General features: G+C 35.6%; 1 protein-coding gene across 23 annotated transcripts in view; it reads right to left on the bottom strand.

The window, feature by feature from the left end:
* PARD3 (par-3 family cell polarity regulator) overlaps window positions 1-19,599 on the bottom strand; it is a 608,396-nt gene that overhangs the window by 249,864 nt on the left and 338,933 nt on the right. For all 23 annotated transcript variants that reach the window (XM_057730270.1, XM_057730268.1, XM_057730263.1 and 20 more), the window contains 5 exons: window positions 18,212-18,337; window positions 16,711-17,090; window positions 12,618-12,757; window positions 9,842-9,970; window positions 7,403-7,441 (listed from right to left, as the gene is read on the bottom strand). In XM_057730270.1, coding sequence (XP_057586253.1) covers window positions 7,403-7,441; window positions 9,842-9,970; window positions 12,618-12,757; window positions 16,711-17,090; window positions 18,212-18,337 — 814 coding nt within the window. The remainder of the gene's footprint in view (window positions 1-7,402; window positions 7,442-9,841; window positions 9,971-12,617; window positions 12,758-16,710; window positions 17,091-18,211; window positions 18,338-19,599) is intronic.

The following is a 19,599-nucleotide window of genomic DNA, read 5'->3' as shown; positions in this document are numbered from 1 at the left end:
GTCCTGATATTTTAAGGTTAATTACTCTTATTAGCAAAGTTAAAATGTCACCTCTGGCTTTATTGTGCTCTTTTCTCATTCAAACAGTAGATGTAAAATAAATAACATTTAAAGAATTTTAAAATGTTTTGCTTGATGCCACTAATACTAAGGACAGTTGATACAGTTGATAATCTGCAATGTGAAGCCAGAAAAATCCTTACTCAAAGAAATGTCACACAAACTCAAAATGAGGGACATTCTCAAAGTAATTTGCTCTTCAAAAATGAAAAGCAAAGAAAGGTAAACTCAAGGAATGTTCCAGATTAAGAAAGACTGAAAAGACACGACAACTAGACACCAGGCGTGAGCCTAAGGATTCTATTTTTACGAATTTGTTCATTCGTTCATGTCTTCAAACCATGAAAGACACTAACTGAGACAGTGGGTAATACAACACTGCTAAGTCAATGTTAATTTCATGGCTTTGGTAACTATAACTTTGTTACATAAGAAAATGTTTTTGTTCTTAGGATACATACACTGAAAGACTTACAGATAAAGGGGAATTACGCCTACAATTTATCTCAATTCTGAAAAAAAAAATGATATATTGGGAAGGAAAGGAGGAAAAATTAGAGGGAAGGGAAGGGGAAGATGGTAGAAAATTACATATCAAATGTGGTAAAATATTAACAATTGAGGAATGTGGAAGAAGAGTATACTGGAGTTTCTAAGGCTATTCTTGAAACTTTTCTGAAAGCATGATGTTTTAGAATAAAAATTACACACAGCAATTAATCCAGAATAGTTTTGCTATAGCTAAAACAGTTCTTATTTTTAAAACAGACATTACTAACAACATAACCTTTCAAATAACTTGAGTTCAATAGCAAAAAAATCATAGAATAAATTTTAAAGATATTAATTTTTATCACTATACCACAAAAGGAGTACGATAAAAAATAACTAAGATTCGTTTCCCAAGGGAAAAATACACCAAACATTAGGAAATCCTTAACTTACTATGGTAAAAGTAAAGAATTTCAAACGAATCCCCTAAAAATTGATACAGAGATTCACTATACAAAAATCATTACTATTTTTGTAAGATCATGAAAATATTATTCTGTCCCAATCGTGGAATAAGATTGTTTTAAACTAAGTTTGAATCATTTGAATTGAAAAGTATTTCACTGAATCATGACTTTAAAAAGTTTGAGAATTTGAAGCACTAGAAATAGCACACATTTTATAAAATTCTTGGTGATACTACCACTTGATGCTCAAAACCAAAGTAATTAAGGTCAGCACGATTAGTGTGTAACAATATAAACCTTCAACAAAAACTCAAATTAGAGGATTTTGTACTCTTTCATCTCTGTTACTTAGAATATTAAAATTAACTTACATTATAGGCCAAAAGAGATGGCTGATGATCAGTTTGTCCCAAAGAATTTATACAAAGTTTGGATGAAGATGTAACCACCCCATAATTCAGTCCCCCCATTAGGCTCCCTATTTGCTTTGTCTGATTTGACTGTATTTTCCCAGGTTTGTTGAGATTTATTTGACATATAACACTGTGTAAATTTAGGGTGTACAGAGTGTTATTTTGGTACATTTATATACTGCAAAATGATTACCACCATAGCTTAGCTAACACACCTCCATCACACCATGTAATTACCATTTCTTTTTTGTGGCAAGAACATTTAAGATCTACTCCCTTAACAACTTTTGCATATATAACACAGTATTATTAACTATAATCACCATGCTCTACATTAGATCTCCAGGACTTGTCTTATAACTAGAAGTTGATACTCTTTAACCAACATCTACTTTTTTCCCTCACTCTCCTGCTCCTTGCTACCACCACTCTTGTCTCTGTTTCTATGAGTCTGGCTTTTTTAGATTCCACATATAAGTGATATACAATATATATGTATACATATAACATATACGTGTGTGTACGTGTATATGTATATATGTGTGTGTGTATATGTGTGTGTGTGTGTGTGTATACATCTTCTTTATCCATTCATCCATTGATGGACATTTAGGTTGTTTCCACATCTTGGCTACTGTAAAAAGTGCTGCAGTGAACATAGGAGTGCAGATATCTCTTCGAGATCCAGATTTCATTTCCTCTGGATAAATACCCAGCAGTGGAATTACTGGATCATATAGTAGTTTTATCTTTAATTTTTTGAGAAATCTCCATACTGAATTCCATAGTGAGTATGCTGATTTACATTCCCATGAATAGCACACAAGGGTTCCCTTTTCTCCACATTCTCATCAACTTATCTCCTCTCCTTTTGATGACAGTCATTCTAATAGATGTGAGGTGCTATCTCACTGCAATTTTGACTTACATTTCTCTGAGAATCAGTGATGTTGACTACTTTTTAATGTACCTGTTGTCCATCCATATACCTTCTTTGGAAAAATGTCTATTCAGTTATTCTGCCCATTTTCTAATCGTACTGGTTATCTTTTTGCTATTGAGTTGTGATTTCTTTACATATTTTGGATATTAATCCTTTATCAGATATATGATTTGTAAGTATGCTCTACTATTCCATAGGTTGTCTTTTCATTTTATTGGTTTCCTTTGCTGTGCAGAAGTTTTTATATTTGATGTAGTCCAATTTGTTTATTTTTTACTTTTGGTGTCAAGTCCAAAAATTCATCGCCAAGACCAATGTCAATGTGCTCGCCCCATATGTTTTCTTCTAGGAGTTTTATGGTTTCAGGTCTTACATTGAAATCTTTAATCTATTTTGAGTTGGTTTCTGTATATGGAGTACAAGAGAGGACCAGCTTCATCCTTTTTCATGTGACAGTCCAGTTTTCCCATCACCATTTACTGAAGAGGCTATCTTTTCCCCATTGTATAGTCTTAGCTTCTTTGTCATAAATTAATTGACCATATATGTGTGGGTTTATTTCTAGGTTCTCTGTTCTGGTCTACATGTCTGTTTTTATGCCAGTACCATACTGTTTTGATTACTGTAGCTTTGTAATATAGACAAATTAGGACTTGTGATGACTCCAAGTTTTGTTCTTTCTTAAGATTGCTTTGGCTATTAGAGATCCAATAGATTCAATATAGTTTCAGTGAATTTTAGGGGTTATTTTTTCTATTTCTGTGAAAAATGCCACTGGCATTTTGACAGGGATTGCACTGAATCTGTAGATGGCTTTTGGTAATATGGACATTTTAACAATATTAATTCTTCTAATCTGTGAGCATGGAATATATTTCCATTTATTTATCTTTTTCAATTATTTTCATCTATGTCTTACAACATTCAGCATGCAGGTCTTTTATCACCTTGGTTAAATTTATTCCTAAGTATTATATGCTCCTTGATCCTATTGTAAATGGGATTGTTTTCTTAATTCTTTCAACTGTTTTCCTAATTTACAGTGGGGTTAACATGGTAGCTTTTACCAACCATTAGTTTAAGAAGCCTATGACCATGCTTATTGACTAGCTCATTAAATTTCCAAATCAAGATTATAAGCTGTCAGAAGTTAACTTATCAAGATGCTTCCTGATCTTCAGGCAGGTTTCCCAAAGCTCCTCAATGTATCCTTGCAGTTTCTACAGGGAGATCCCACTAGCTCTTAGAATGCATGTTGAATTCTTGACCTTTAAGCATGTTTTACATCTTATTCATATGATCTAGTATCATCTCTAAACACTCATTTTCTAAAGCCCAACTTTTATCCAGTAGCTCTGAATTTGTTTTACATACAATTATATTCTTATATGGATCTTACTGAAGAGTTCTTGGGGGCCTTCCTAAGCAGGCTTGCATAGTGCTTTGAAGCCCAAGGAAGAAAGTGGCACTTTGGTAAGTCAAGGCCTGGTAACCTGCAGGTGAATTCACTACTTCATTGTGATGGTTAATTTTGTGTTCCCTTGGAAGGTGTTTTGGATGAGATCAATAGTTACATTTCTGAACTCTGAATAAAACAGATTGCCCTCCATAACGTGAGTGGCCCTTATCCAAGCACTTAAACAACAGAACAGAACAGAAAGACAGGCCTCCCTGAGCAAGGGGGACTCTCCCAGCAGACTGCCTTTGGATTTTATCTGCTCGTGGGCTCTGCCTGCTGGCCCACACTGCAGATTTGGATGTTCCAGCCTTTATAATCACACAAATCAACTCCTAATAATAAATCTCTGTCTATATATCTACACATCCCATTGGTCCTGTTTCTCTGGAGAACACCCATGTTTCTCTGGAGAAAACACCCATGTATTGTCTTGTCCAACCTGGACATCCACATGAATAAACTATCAAGTGAATAAACTTTTCAAAGGCAAAAGAGTTTGTTCAGGACATGGAATAAGAGACCTTGAGCCTCAGCTTTTCGTCCAATTTTGAATGGATAACCTAAAAACTTTCTAGTCATCCGCTTTCACTAATTAATGCAATATTTAGAAGATGTACAAGAAACCTACATCTCAGATATTTAAAAGGTCTACAAGCCATTGGTACAGCCCTACTCATCTACCTAAATGAACTTTTTTTAATTTCTCAGACTTAATCAGTTACGGGAGTCACTGAGATAATCAACTAACAAACAAACTAACTGAGCTGGAGGACATGCCATCATTCTCAAGGTACTCACAATCACCTGAAAGTTTAAATAATATCAGAGAATTTCATGACTTGAATGAATTTAAAGACTTGCCATCAAAAGGTAGAGAGAGGGAGAGACCCTGGAAGTCAATTTTTAAATTATAATTTTAACATGAAGCCTATAACAGCCCAAATAGTATTGCCTAGCAAGAGTAGAAAGAGAGGCCCAGATGTGAGAGACAAAAGAAAGAATAAGAAACCAAAAAGAAAAGGTTTAGACAAAACAAACAAACAACAAAAAACTGTACTTTTTTTTTCACTTAGCTTGGAAAACCCTTACCAGAAAAAATTCTCATTTGTAATCTCAAGTAGGACACGTACACATATATATCATCTCTTTTGTTAAGGTGACTGCATTGTCATTTGCTCTGGCATGCTAACAGGAACACAAAAGGCTTGAGGGTGTGGTGTAGAGTAGAACAGACCTAGACATTCTCAACAAAATATCACACTTAAAGCCAAAGCTGCTTCTTCCCATTAGCGATTGAAAACTTCAGAGCTAATCCTCAATTTCCTCACCAGGACCGACTAAGTGTTTTGAAAGAACATGCATATCTTTACTGTTTATATTATGTTCCATCTCAGATCATCTTAGACATAAACAGATACAGTTTATGTGTGAAGTCATTCACTTTTCCAAAAAGTTCTATGAGGTTAAGATTCCAAACACCAAAGAGTGGTTCTTCACCCAAGGATCACGTTGCAAAATACTTCCCGTCTTTAGCATTTACCTTGCAACTCTTTCACGGTGTGGTTATTGCTCTACAAGGTTTTTAATACATATAAACAAATCTATCAATCTATACTCTTAGGATATTTTGGCATTGTCATGCCAGGACAAGCATTTACTTTCCAAAGTTAACAGAGCAATTGTTCACGTATTTTCTCAATACTTTTTGCTATGTTTTTCGGTTTCATTTCGTAATTAACTGGGATTTATTTTGGTGTAAGAAAAAGAATCTAACTTTTTACAGTGAATGGCCAATTGTTCTAAACACTAAATAAACCACTCTTTACTGCTATTCTGAAATGCCTCCTTTAACAAACACACGGAAACATGTAAACACGGGGACTGCTTCCATCATCAATGTGTTTAAATAATCTACTTGTCTGTTCCTATAATAACATCATGCTATTTTAAGTATTTTAGCTTTAAAGTACATTTTGCTATCAGTATTGTCTTTTAAAATACAATAAATCAGGGACTTCTCTGGAGGTCCAGTAGTTAAGACATCGCCTTCCAATGCAGGGGGTGTGGTTTCAATCCCTGGTCGGGGAGCTAAGATCCTACATGCCTTGAGGCCAAAACATCAAAACATAAAACAGAAGCAATACTGTAACAAATTCAATAAAGACTTTTAAAATGGTCCACATCAAAAAAATCTTAAGAAAAAAATAGAATAAATCATTTTTGTGCCCCACTTGATTCTTTAGAATCAGTTTGTCCAATTTCCCCTCACCTCTGAATTACCGCCACCACACACATACACACACACACACACACACATTCTATTGTGATTCTGATTAACTATCACAGACCTATTGATTTAATAGGTAGAAAATGAAGGCTATGAATTTCCTACAACCTATACTTATGAATGTGTAATATTCTCAAGGTTGTTTACTGATTTTCCTCTGAGGTCTGATTATTCATTCATTTTTGTAATGAAGGAATATTTGAAAACAAGATTTTGTTTATTAGGTTCAAAGATGTCTGGCTATGAATGTGTCAAGAAAAATTAAATTATGTTATGCTATTAGCGTTAACTATGTTATTCAAATTCTTCATATTCTTACTTAATTTGTCTATCTAACATGTCAAATTTTGGAAAAATACATATTAGCACCACCCACCATGGATATGGTTTTGCTAAATTTTCATTTTATTCACAAGGGTTTGAGAATGACATGTTTTTGTGCTGTGCTGTTTAATGTAGAAAAGATTCTGACTGTTAGAATTTCTACTTGATGATACCATGTGTCAATATAAAACACCCTCTCTTTTTTCCCCACGCAGTGCATCCCCACACAAGAAAGATGAATTCACAGACTGACACGGCAGTCCTTACTTTCATTGTTAGTACTGCCTGCTAGAATTCAACTTATTCCTTTATTTTCAGCCTGTATTAGGATTTATCTTCCAAACGCCTGTTTTTGCGTTTTAATCTAAGCTGTGAAAACTTATTTCGATCAGGAGAATTAGCCCCTTAAAAATGCTATCATAACTGATAATAAATAAAAAACTTATTAAATATAAGTTATTATGACAACATGTTTAGTCTAATTGCTGGCATATTTTTTTCCTGTTTATGATACATTTTTATTGTACTTTTAGCCCTCCCTATTTTTTCTATGCCTGAATTGCTTTTTTCTTTTTTGCATTTTTGTAGCCACTTATAATATAGCACTTCACAAGTCATGAAATATATATATATTTGAGATATATATATATATCTCTCTCTCAAACCACTAAGCTCACCAATTTTGGTCCCTCTTATTATGCAGGTGAATAGGAAAGTGTTTACTGTCTCTTTTTTATCCCTGTCTGATCAAAAACAATCACAAACTATTCTTCATTTGTGGTAGTAGCAATAAGTCACTTAAGGTAAGACCCTTTGGGACTTAATACATCCATGTATATAACAGGATCTATTATGAGCCAGGAAAAGAGGACAAGTAACTTCATAATTAATTAGTAAGAAGTTAGTTCAATTTATCTTTCCAACATCTCTGCATCCTACAAAAGACAAAGCTCTTACCGTTTCTTTAGGAATCTGCATCTGGCTTGGCTCTGCATTCTAGAAGAATTGAAGAAAAACATAAATACAGACTGACCAAAGCCATCTTCAACACACAGGGACACAAAGCTTTACTTTCAAGGAAAAATTGTTTGTTCTTAAAATCCACAAAATATACAGAGGGTGATTATATTATGGATGATGCATTACTCTGTCTTGCAAACTTTCACTGATGTGGTTTTATTATCTTTGTGTGTGTGTGTGTGTGTGTGTGTGTGTGTGTGTGTTCACGTGCACACACACACCCGTGTACTAGGGGAAAGTGTTTAAAACAATTTTTCTAGATGTAAATTTTTACTTGCTCATTCACAAAACACCATGAATTTATTATCTGGAGGAAAACAAATCTCACCAAACTGCTTTTCTATTCCTGGCACTGTTTCTAATTTTGTTTTCTAATTTTCCCAACTAAATCTGAATTATAAGGTGTATTGTAATTTGATAGCTAGACCAGATAATAACAGTCTGAACCACAGTCTGAACCACAAGCATTATACTTTACAATATTACATGGGTTATAAATGTGATTTTTTTCATGTATTATAGAGTTGCTTTAATTAATAGTTATAAGGTTGACTTATTAAAAAAAGGCACCTATTGATAAACGTATTTTGTTTTAGACACGGAATTTAAACACAGACACCCCAAACAGAGGAAAAGAATTCCATTAATTGGATTGAGAGATCATTTTCAATGCCCCCCTTTAAGTTTTCAAATTTTTCTTTCTTTTAAATCTTGAATAGCAGCTGCAATGTGAATAATAAACTGACGGCCTACTGGCTCATTCCTTAATGAAATGCTCACAAGCAATAAATTAAATAACCAAGAGGAGGGGAAAAAAAAAAAAAGGAGGCAGCAGAAGGGGAAAACAGAAGCCTGGAAGATCAAAATTGGACCAGAAGAACCTGAATAACCTTAAGCTGGTCTGTGCTGGCACTAACTCGGGAGAGGCTGTAAGAGCAGTGTTTCAGCTTTGGCAGCCTAATAATGCCAACTATCAGCCAGGCTCAGATACGCTGAGGAAGCACGAAAGCTTCACGGCATCTAAAGCTCTGTGGGGTTTTTTTTTTTGTTTTTTTTAAGTGCTCATTTACAATTTAATAGAGACAACTCCAGATTTAGGATCAGGTGGCATTTTAAGCACAAAATTGGATAACAGTGGGGGGAAAATGGAAAACCGAATTTAAATTGAGAAATAATGCATTAAACATTTTCAAATAGAAATACAGAAGTTTTTCGTCATTTCTCAAAATCTCCTTAAAACACAAGTGTTCAGTTTTCAGCCCTATCGCAATCTGAAATTTCCATGAAATCTGAGTAAATTGTCATTGTGTCTGTAACCAAGGGATGGGATATTCTCATGACTAAAATTTATCTGTTTTATAATAAAAGGAAATTTTTGTTAACCGTGACACATCCATACTTGAAGGGTAAGCCTAAGAGAATTAGAGCAATTTGACAAATTTGGGAACTGCTCCCCTAAAACCTACCCATAGTGTATGTGGATTAATTATTGTTAAAGCTAAAAGCTATCTGTAAGACAACTCAAATGTCCTACAATAACCCAACTAGGATCTGGTTTGAAATATTTAAAATACCACTGCTACTTGAAGTAAAACAATCTTCCTACCACATCAAAACAAGATAAAGGTGACTCCTTCGATTATATTATTTCTACACATAAATAAAACCTACCACTTTTTGCAGAAAAACGTTAAGAACTACATCAATTTAATATATAGATTTCATTCACACCAGTACTATGTAAATAGCCATTTCCAATATTCAGATGCATTGACATATGTATAAAAAGTGAAATAAATAGTTTGCAAACAAATGCCTTTTCATTTAATCTGTGTCATTCCAAATAATGTCTACTTTAGGAATTCACGGCCCTGGGGCTTACTGCAACTCAGGTCTTTTTACTTTCAATAAGAATATTTAATTAAGTTCCTCTTTTTCAAACAACAGGAAGCAAGCATCTTTGTTTGGCTTAGCTACACGTACCATGAAAAACCTGAAATATGAAAATTTGTCATATGTAGTGGAGAAGATGGCAAGCTTTCAACAACAGCCTTTGAAGTGACAGTTATGGAATAATCGACATCTCTGTATTCAATCAGTCCATCTAAAAGCATTCAGTAATAAACATTTGCTGTCCTAGAAAATATCCCTGCAATCTGATTCTCAAATACTCCTACATTCAACATTGTGGATATCTTTTTTCCAAAACAGAAGAAATATGAAGAAAGAATGCTTATATTATGCTAAGGCTGAAAGATATATAAAATATAGAAACTACTTGGAAAATGTCTTAATAAACATTGGCCAGCCATTCGCTAGCCCAGATCCCTGGCTCATGTGCATCAGAAACCTTTCATCTGCTCTGAATTTACACACCAGTTCCCTTGGGTGGAAGGCATCTTCTTGGCGAAAGACCAGAAGGCTCACGGTCCCTTCCATCTTGGTGCTTCTCAACAGGGAAACAACTTCCTCCTGGGATTTGCCTGCTAGATCGACTCCATTTACCTAAAACAGACAGAAAGTTTTCAGCTGCAGTACTGGACAAACAGATAACAGGAGACGAGACACACACTCTAGAACCAACCACGTCTGCCATGGAACATGGCTCATTGCCTGGTACGTTCTGCCCTGATCTGGTAACCACCAGCCTGCCGGGGCTAATAAAGAAATGCAGACCAGGTATCTGGAAGCGAGGCAGAAAGCAGTCAATCTTTCAAGTCTCATCCATAAGCCAAAAGCACAGCCACAAGTGCATTAACAAATAACCAGAGATACAAATATATCTATAACGCCAAGTTAACACAAAACTTCCTGTCTTTGAACTGGGATGTCTTGATGCCCTTGTGCATCACAGTTTCCTTACACCAAAATAAAAAGGTGCCATCCTTGCAGAGGGTAGCAAAAACACAATAAAAAGTTTTGGTAAAAACATTTTAGCTTTCATTGAAATTTTACTAAAAATTATGAGGATAACTTTTTAATCCCTAAAAAGCAAACACTGAAGAAGAATCTCTACAAAATAATATTTTTGGGGGGACTAGCATTTCACCTTAAGATTTCACCTTAAGATTTTTCGATATTTATGAGAATTCTACAAGAAAAAAAGAGATTTGAAAGAACCACATCCTGGGGAATCTCATCATTTTTTGTAGGAAGTATAATATTATCAGCAAGCACTACCTTTTTAATAGAAATGAGAGTGGAAATTTCTTTTTTAAAGTATTCTATATTACTCTCTTTAGACAGAAATAACATTTGTCTAAGGCAATTAAGTATATCATTTAAATTGTAATATCAAAACCTCCCTGTAGTTAAAATACGTTTTGGAAACTTTCCCCCACGAAAACCCATCTTATATAGCTCAATGCACGACTATCAAGGGATTGTAGGAAATAGGTCAGTAATAACAGGTTTGAAGAAAGCAAAAATTTTCTAGATAATTTTAAAAAATTAATCACTTGATATTTGTTTTAAATGTAAGCTTGCAAACATCCAGATACTCAGGAAAACTTCTTGCCCACAGAACTGCTGATATTGTATAAATACAACCACGGATACTGGAAAGTTAGGTTTAAAATGCACCTGAGAGCTACAGAAAATAAAACCTAATTTCAAAGAGATACAGGTTGCAGATCCTTCCATTCCTCAAAAAGAAAAGCAAAAGTCTCTATAATGTGCCACAAGTAAAGCAATTACGTGATGAAAGAGAGACACAAAAGTAAACTGATTACCTTTAGCAAGGAAGAAGGGCAGGGGCCATGCAGGGAGAGAGGGGGAGGTGAGGGACAGAGACCAAAGGACAGACTTTTTTCTGATTTAGAGGCAAAAATAAATAGGCTCACATCCCAGCTAAGACTATTCCTAAATGAAACAAGCTACAATTACAAACGGGGACTAATACTATTCCACTTACCACCTGAGGACAAGAGGCCCTTTCTGGAAACAATACCCTAAACACAATCTGTACTCAAACCTTCCCTTTTATTGAGCCTCTACCAGTGTTTCTTTAAAACATGGTGTCATAAGAACAAGGCAAAGAAGAAAGAAGATTGAAGGAATCTAGGCCCAAAATGTAGTCACGGGGAAAAAATCTGGAAGCTATTCCTTTGCTCCATTACTTTTCAAGAAATCTTTAGAAGAAGAGCTGGAGCTGGAGAGTTTAAAACTACATATGAAACTACAAGTTAAGAAAAAAGGATAATGTCATAAAAATTTACCTTAACATTAGTACTTTTTTTTTTAATTTAAGTACAGTTGATTTCCAGTGTTGTGTTAATTTCTGTTGTGCAGCAAAGTGATTCAGTTATATACATACATACATTCTTTTTTTAAATATTCTTTTCCATTATGGTTTACCATCAGATACTAAATACAGCTCCCTGTGCTGTAGAGTAGGACCTTGCTGTTTACCCATTCCATACATTTAACATTAGTATCTGAATGCTAGTAAATAGTTACAAAACACAGTGTCTGCCGCTAAATATACAGACTATGTTTTCTAAAGAAAACACTAAGAAAAACCGCTAATAAAGTATCCTCTTTCTCCATATTTCTCCCCTTTATTTCTACATGTACAACATTCATACAAACTTCATACATAAGAAATTATGTATCTTTATGTACATCAAAGACAGCCTCAAAGATCAATGAACCGAAACCCATGAGGTACAGAAAGGAAATTTTGAAAAATTATTTTTGTTTCCTGACATTTGATTTTTATGTCTCAATTCATTCTCCACGCTGACATTTCCAAATTTCCTTGTTCTTCTCATCAAGACACACTGTTTTCATTTACTTCATTTGTCTCTGCTCTGATTCCAGCGGAGATAACATTTCTATACTGCCAGACATAAATTTAAAGTCATCCAGAAATATAACCTAACAGACACTGTACTTACATAATGACAAATGTTATGTTATCTCATAAACCAAATGTCCAAGTAACTAAAAATTTATGAGTAAACTAAATGAAAAGACATTTCTCATCAAATAACAGCAAGAAATGTAAAACTGAAGCAGAACTACATTGTTTAGGATGCATACTTCTGTTAAAATATATAATTTAATTTCATATTTTATGAAAACGTTAAAAGGACTTTGACCCTTGAAAATGGAACTTTTCAAGAATGATGGAACTTCTGAAGCCACTCACTTCTATGAGTCTATCTCCCGCCTTCAGTCGGCCATCTTGGATGGCAGCCCCTCTTGGGAGGATATTTTTCACATAAATTGGCGCTGAGCCACCTATTGTTACATCCCGGGATGTGATGCTGAATCCCAAACCTTCTGTACCTGAATATAAAACAAAAAAGGAAAAAAAAAAAAAAAAAAAAAAAAAGGTAAGCAAAAATGAGAAATCCTGAATTTCACAGATATATCATACACGAAGGATTTGTTATTATTCTCCATCTCAACTTGACAATTTATAACTTTCACACGGACCTACACATTTCTTTTAATACTTTAAAATTTGTAATAGATTTTTCAACATAGACCAACTTATGGAAGGTTTAAATGGTATATATATCAAAATTCATTAGTCTAAGAAGAAATGGGAACCTACTCAAACAGATGAAAATAATACACAAATATGCCTGCTGAATGTTTTTAAATTGGTCTAAATGTTTGATTATGAAAATAATTTCTGTACAAAAAAAAAAAAAACCTTCTGTTAAAACCCACAGTATCTCAAGTATCAAGTGTTTTTGTGCAATAATGGTATCCAGATTTGAAGAGTACGCAGTGAAGAAAAGGAAGAGAACAAGTCCAAGGAGATGGAAAAGAAATGGTGAAAAGAGAAATGTTTCTAGATACAGATAACAGAACCTCTCTAAACTGACAGGATGAACCATATTATTTTTGCCTAGTTCTCTTCTAATTCACCTAAATCCTGGTGTGTATATGTCTCAAAAAAAAAAAAAAAAGGCAAATTACCCATCTGAGATCATAGCTACCGAGTCTGAGGATCACCATATGAGGTTTAAAGGTACTGAAACCAATGAGGCATTTATTCATCACTGTGCTGGTTTGTATAATTTCAAATCAAGGCTCTTTGGCAGCTTTCTCGACAGGTACCCTTATAGGCTCAACACGATAAAACGCCTTTCACCGAAAGGGGTTATATCGCTGAAACCAACATGCAGTGAGCCAGAAAAAGCCAAGAAAAAAATGTGAAGATGATAAATTTCTAATGAATCACAGAATTTTTATAACACTTCCCATAGTGATTAATTTCTACCAGAGCTTTTGAAAAAGTTACTTTTTAAGATATTAGATTCCTTTCCAGTTAAAATGATATGAGGACAAATACTTGCTCAATAAAGGAAGAAAAAAGACACATGTAAAGGTGAAAAATCTACAGAAGAATTCATTAATTTGACACAGTACTCAGTAAAAAACCGTAAGTCAGGGTATAAATCTCTAAGTAAACAAACAAACATGAGCAAATAAATATGAATAAAAATGTGGGTTAAAGAGGAAACAAAGTAGAAATGATGAAAACCCAGTACTTATAACAAAACCTGCTGTAAATATTCTCAAATTCAAACAAAACATTCATTTACTTCAAGTCTGAAATCACTTTAATGTGCCTGGGCTGTTAATTTCTTAAGTCTTTTGTGAAGACTTGAATGGCATATTGTCTATATGAAATTTTCCTAATTATTCTACTGGGACTTTTCCATATGTCTCTGTGCTTTCATGAAACTCTAATGACTTGCAATAACATTTATTAAGGAAGAACTCTAAATTATTCTCCTTTTGCAATATTAATTTCTATGAACTACAAAGACTGATTGTTATATGAACGAAAACACTATTAAAATATCAGCAATAACCCCTAAATCTGTAAGCTAAAAGTTCAGGCAATGACCTTTCAAAGAAAGATAAATAGATATCAATTTTCATTTAGCAAAGCCAACAAAACATTTTGCACTGACTGAAATAGATCACTGACCTTCTCCTCTGACTTTATTAAAAAGCTAATTTCTATAAAAGAGCAGGGTTATTTGAGAATGCCAAAATGACAATAAATATTAAGAAATCATAATTATGGAAGCAGGTACATAGGGGCTATTCTATTTTGACAGGTTCATAGCTCCAAAATTATGCCAAAGAATCATTATAACGAAGGCTTTCTTAGTCCTTAGCTTTGACCTCAGTTTATGAAGATCCTGTGTTACTCAAATTGTGTCAGTTCACTTTCAACTGAATTTAAAGTTTAACACTGACACACCCTACATTTTTGATGTACTTCATTTAAAACGTTAAATGGAATAATAATCAGTAAAAATATTGTCTGTTAACTGCAATGAAAGCTTGTTCAACTTCATACAAATATTAAAAAATCTACATTTAATACTAATCAAAGACAATGAGCATTCTTTGTCACTGTTACTTATAGTGAACATGATTTATTTTTTATACAAAATGTTTGTAAGTACTGGAAGAATGCACAGGCAGTTTCTGACTTTTCCCATACATTCTCATAGTTAATAAATAAAACTCAAGCCAGATCTATGAGGCGCTGTATGAGTCATATAACTCAACGTCAGAAAAGTGTTTAAAAGAAAACCATTATTTCTATTTTTATGTTGATTGAGCATGATTGTTCTAAGTTAACGTCTGTACCATGTAATCATATATTTTTAAATGCTATCAAAATAAAATTAATGATTTCTGTATTCAAAAGAGTGATTCTTTTAATGGCAAATAAAATTTCACTTCATTTAAAAAGTTCATATTATATCATAAGGTATTAACATATAATAATTGCATGGAAAACTGTAATTAAACAATGAACAGGGCTATATCAAAGTAAAAAGGAAGAGCTATTTATGAACAAATATCTTTATGACAATGGAAAATATTCTTCCTTTGTTGAGAGATCCCAAGCAGAATTTTATGTTTTATACAACTCTCTTTATGTTTCTTGATATGCTTTTGCTTAAAAACCAGGTCCTTTTAGGAGAGAAAAACCAGGTCCTTTTATTTGAGTGGAGAAAAAGGAAGAAAGAGAATCTGATATTCCTCTTATTTACACATTAACAGGGCTAAAAGGGGTTTAAGCCGATGTGATTCTGTATTTGTAAGGGGTTTCTAAAGTGGAGTGAGGCTGTCAGTTCCTGATCGGGTCAACCAAGTATTTGGAGCTTAAAAAGCCAGTAACCAGACACAAGGAATTTGTGGTTCAAATAAAGTTCATTGAAAGAGTATGATTTAGAAAGGAAATAGGAATCTCAGAGTTTACAGCACTGTAAACCCTACCCCAAATGGAAAGAAGAACAGTCTCAATGTAAGGATATGGAAAAGGTTCCAGTTAGAATCTGCTGCCAATGGCCACGTGACCTGAGGAAATCACTCAGCCTCTCTTGGGTTCATTTACAACTAATTGTAGGAGTTGGTTGAGCTCATAAAAGGAGAACTATTCTTTATAATGACACCATTTTGAAGGTCATGATTTAAAAATATATAAAAATGCTCAGCTAAAAGGGGTGATGAACAGCAAAAGCGTATCTCAGTGCCTGGAGGGGACGGTGATTCGGCATCAGAAAGTCAAGCCTGGGAGCCTGCTCTGAGCCATCGGGGAGGCCAGCACGGAAACGCGAGCATCCTGTACACAAGGATGGGCCACCTACGGGCGGGGGCTCCTTAAATAAACACACTGATGTAAGGCGTAGGTAATAAACTTTTAGCATAGCCCATTCCAATTGCCCGCGTCACCTTAAGAAAGGGAAGCAATGCGATTTTCTGGAAGAGCAGGAGACAAGGGGCTAGTGGCCCTGCTTCTCAGCATTTCACCGGGAACCACCAATAGCTTCAAAGGAGTCAATCCCTTCCCATCACCAAAGGATGGGCTGAAATGGGGGAAGTACTTCTAACGTCCTCTAGGGGGACTGTATGTGGACATCAAGTGGGGAGCTCAAAATAGTCAGAGCCTCCCAATTGCTCTGGGTTTGATGGTAACATCCTAATTTCCTTGGTTGTCAAAAATTTTACAGCAAAAAAAAGGCTGCTACCTTTTTTCATAGAAACGTAATGTTTAAAGCCTGTCCTCTGATCTCCTACATGTTAATTTTTATACAGCAAAGTGAATCTAAAAAGCATAAAAAAAAATACACCTTTAAACACATTTTTAAAAAAGATGTATTAGTTCTTAATAATGAGATAAGACTTAGGGTGCTTTGGGTTAGTTGGTAACTTTTGAAAATATATTGAGTGAAATAAATTCAGAAGACAGGGCATACCTTTCTTAAGCTGGATGTTAAGCTTCTTGCCTACTTTTTTGGTGTTGTAACCACTGCTGGGACTGAACACGTGGTGTGTGGCTGGGGCTGGAGCGGCAGGGGGCTTTCCCGCCGGCTGTGCGCTCTGAGGTAGGAGTCGGGGGTGAGGGTCCGCGTGCTCGGGCGGGGGGTTCGGCCGGGGCGCCCTGGGCAGAGCCTGCGGCCCCGCACTGGGCACACTCCTGTGGTCCACGTGCTGGCTGTCGGGGCTGAAGCGGCTCGAATAGTAATTGTTCCTCTCGCTTTGGGACAGTTGTTCGTACTGCTCTTTATTTGCTGCGGGAACCACATGGAACCAAATGATGGATGTCCGCATGGCCTGGCGAAACATATGTTGTGCTCTGGGTTTGAGAAAGAATGGGACGTTAGCAAATGAAGACTGGCAGACTCGAAGGCATTATGAGCTTAATTAAGTGCATTCATGAAGTAACGAGGACGGACAGACTTTGTTGAAACTGAAAAGAAAATTCTCATAACCTATTTATCAATCGAGTTTGCAAGCTCTGATAGCAGCAGGGCTGTGTCTCCAAACACAAATTTCTCATTCTCTAACTAAAAATGACAAAGTTATCTACAACTACAGGCAAAATGCCGGGCCCTCCACTGTAAATCACTCAATCCTACTGTAGTTTTAAGCACAAGAGGTATTATCATCTCAATATTGAGATATTAAATATAACCTTCGTTTTACATTATCCAATGCAACTTTTAAAAATCATAAAGTGTTTCCTTATAAGGAGACCAGTCGAGTTTTTAAAGAAATATATTTATAAATATACTTAGAAAACTATGGAAAGCAACTATCCATTATTTATCAGAAAAATTAATCCACGTTTGTGCATGCAAAAATCTCAGGAGGGCCAATGCAGTTTCAATGACTCAAAATGTTAAGAGCTGTTGGTCGCAGTGCTATTCCGAGATCAGCCCAAGAAGCTACGCCATCTCACCTGGATCCCTAGTCAGGTCTTAAACCAGGTCTTTATGATTTCTGCTCATTCCTGCCTTGTTTTATAGGAACTGGATACTTTTTATCTTTTTAAGCAAGTAAAGGCTTGAGTCAAAATAAGGAAAATCCAAGTGGACACTGTGGGTCCAAGGAGCTCCGTCTGCCAACTTGTCGCACAATGTGCCACAAAGTTGGAAGTGTGAGTTAAAAGTATAATAAAAACCAGCAACCTGGTGATTTTTCCAAAAGGCGAGGAAGTGGCCAAACTATAAAGCCTGAATTGGGCCCATAATATTTTAGGAAGTGCTGCGTCGGTCAGAGGGCATTTGGAAAAATAGTCTAATGGGAATGATTACCTGGAGTTTGATGAAATTTTTAAAAGCTAGATAATGACAGAAACGGCTCCACTGCCGCAGAAGGCAGAGACCACAGACGCGTGGTCTGAGGTGCTCCGAGCGCCCACATTCTGTCACTCCTGACGCGGGAAAGGGCAGCAATGAGGCAGCGCACACTTACTGTTCAAATCTTCTATTTCGAAGGTCGCCATCATTAATCCTGACAATGCAATCATTCTCATGAAAAAGGTTTTCTTGTTCAGCTTTACCACCTTTCTCCAATCGTTTTACTAATAACCCCAGGGTTCTGGAACATTAAGAATGCAAATCATTACACACGTAATATTTCCACCATGCACAATGCCCTACTGCTTTAATGCCAGGATTATATGTTATATTATTATATATTATTATATTATATTATATTATATTATAATATATTATATTATATTATATACAAAGACTGCCCGCTAAAGGGGTGCACTGAATCGCTATTCAGACATTTAAAAATAACAGCAACACAGAAATCACGACCGTATAAATGATGTGGAGAAAGGGATCCTTTCAATAAATCTGAGCAATTGTTTCTGGCATGTCAGTGTTATGCTTGTGAAACAAACTGCACACGTCTCTCTAGGCTGAAAAGTGCACCCAGCAGAGCTGGCCTGACAGCTCCGTGGCTGCGGCAGCGGGCAGTGCGGGTGAGCAGAGATTTGTGAGCAGCTGTGGCCGTTTTCTGTTTTAGGCCAGCTGGTCCAGTGCTGATGGCACCCCATCTCTCCACGAAAGGAAAGGTAACCAGGAGCGGTTAACCCGGGTGCATGGTACCTTTGAGAAGGAAAATTGGGAAGATTTCAAAAGCAGAAGAATTTCCATTCCTGGCATCTGAATTTGGGAATGCCCCATGTTCTGAATTTCAAAACTTGTTAGGTCTCCCAAAAGTAAGTAGTTTGTTGCCATTATTCCCATCGGAAGAAAACAGAAAGCCAGTGAGACATTCCAATAATGACGGTCACCCCACCCTTCCATGTGTACTCAAACTTTAAGTTGAAAGAAAAGTCTGAATGAACTGTTAGAGACCAAGATGGAGGGGAAAACAAATTTATTACAAAGGTACTCGGTCTAGAGCACTAACTCCTTGACTGACAGGATGGACATTCTATATACAAATAGCGAACACTATTTATGATCACAGCTTGGTAAGAAATGGGAATCTTCACCTCATTCTGATGCTCTGACTCACGGACAGCACATATTCTGTAATCAGGACCACGCTAAAATTTTTATGAACTTATTTTTGGCTTGTCCCAAACTTGCCTTTTCTTTCATAATCCCAATACTGAAACAAAAAATGCCCATACAGATACTAGCATTTAGAATCCTGCATCAGTTAAAGTTGAAGACACCATCACTTCCAATCGCCTCTCTGTACTTTCCAATAGAGCACAATTTGCAGTACCCTGTATATGCTTTCCAGTAGAAAGACACTCCAACAGACAGCGTCCTTCTTCTTTTAAACTTTTGCAGTAATTGTCATTGTTGATCTCGCTCCCCTGTTCCTGTTACTTG

This window comes from Hippopotamus amphibius, chromosome 4 (genome assembly GCF_030028045.1).
Source record: "Hippopotamus amphibius kiboko isolate mHipAmp2 chromosome 4, mHipAmp2.hap2, whole genome shotgun sequence".
NCBI lineage: Eukaryota > Metazoa > Chordata > Mammalia > Artiodactyla > Hippopotamidae > Hippopotamus > Hippopotamus amphibius.
The sequence above is the reverse complement of the archived record's forward strand: the minus strand, read 5'-3'. Positions and strand labels throughout refer to the sequence as shown.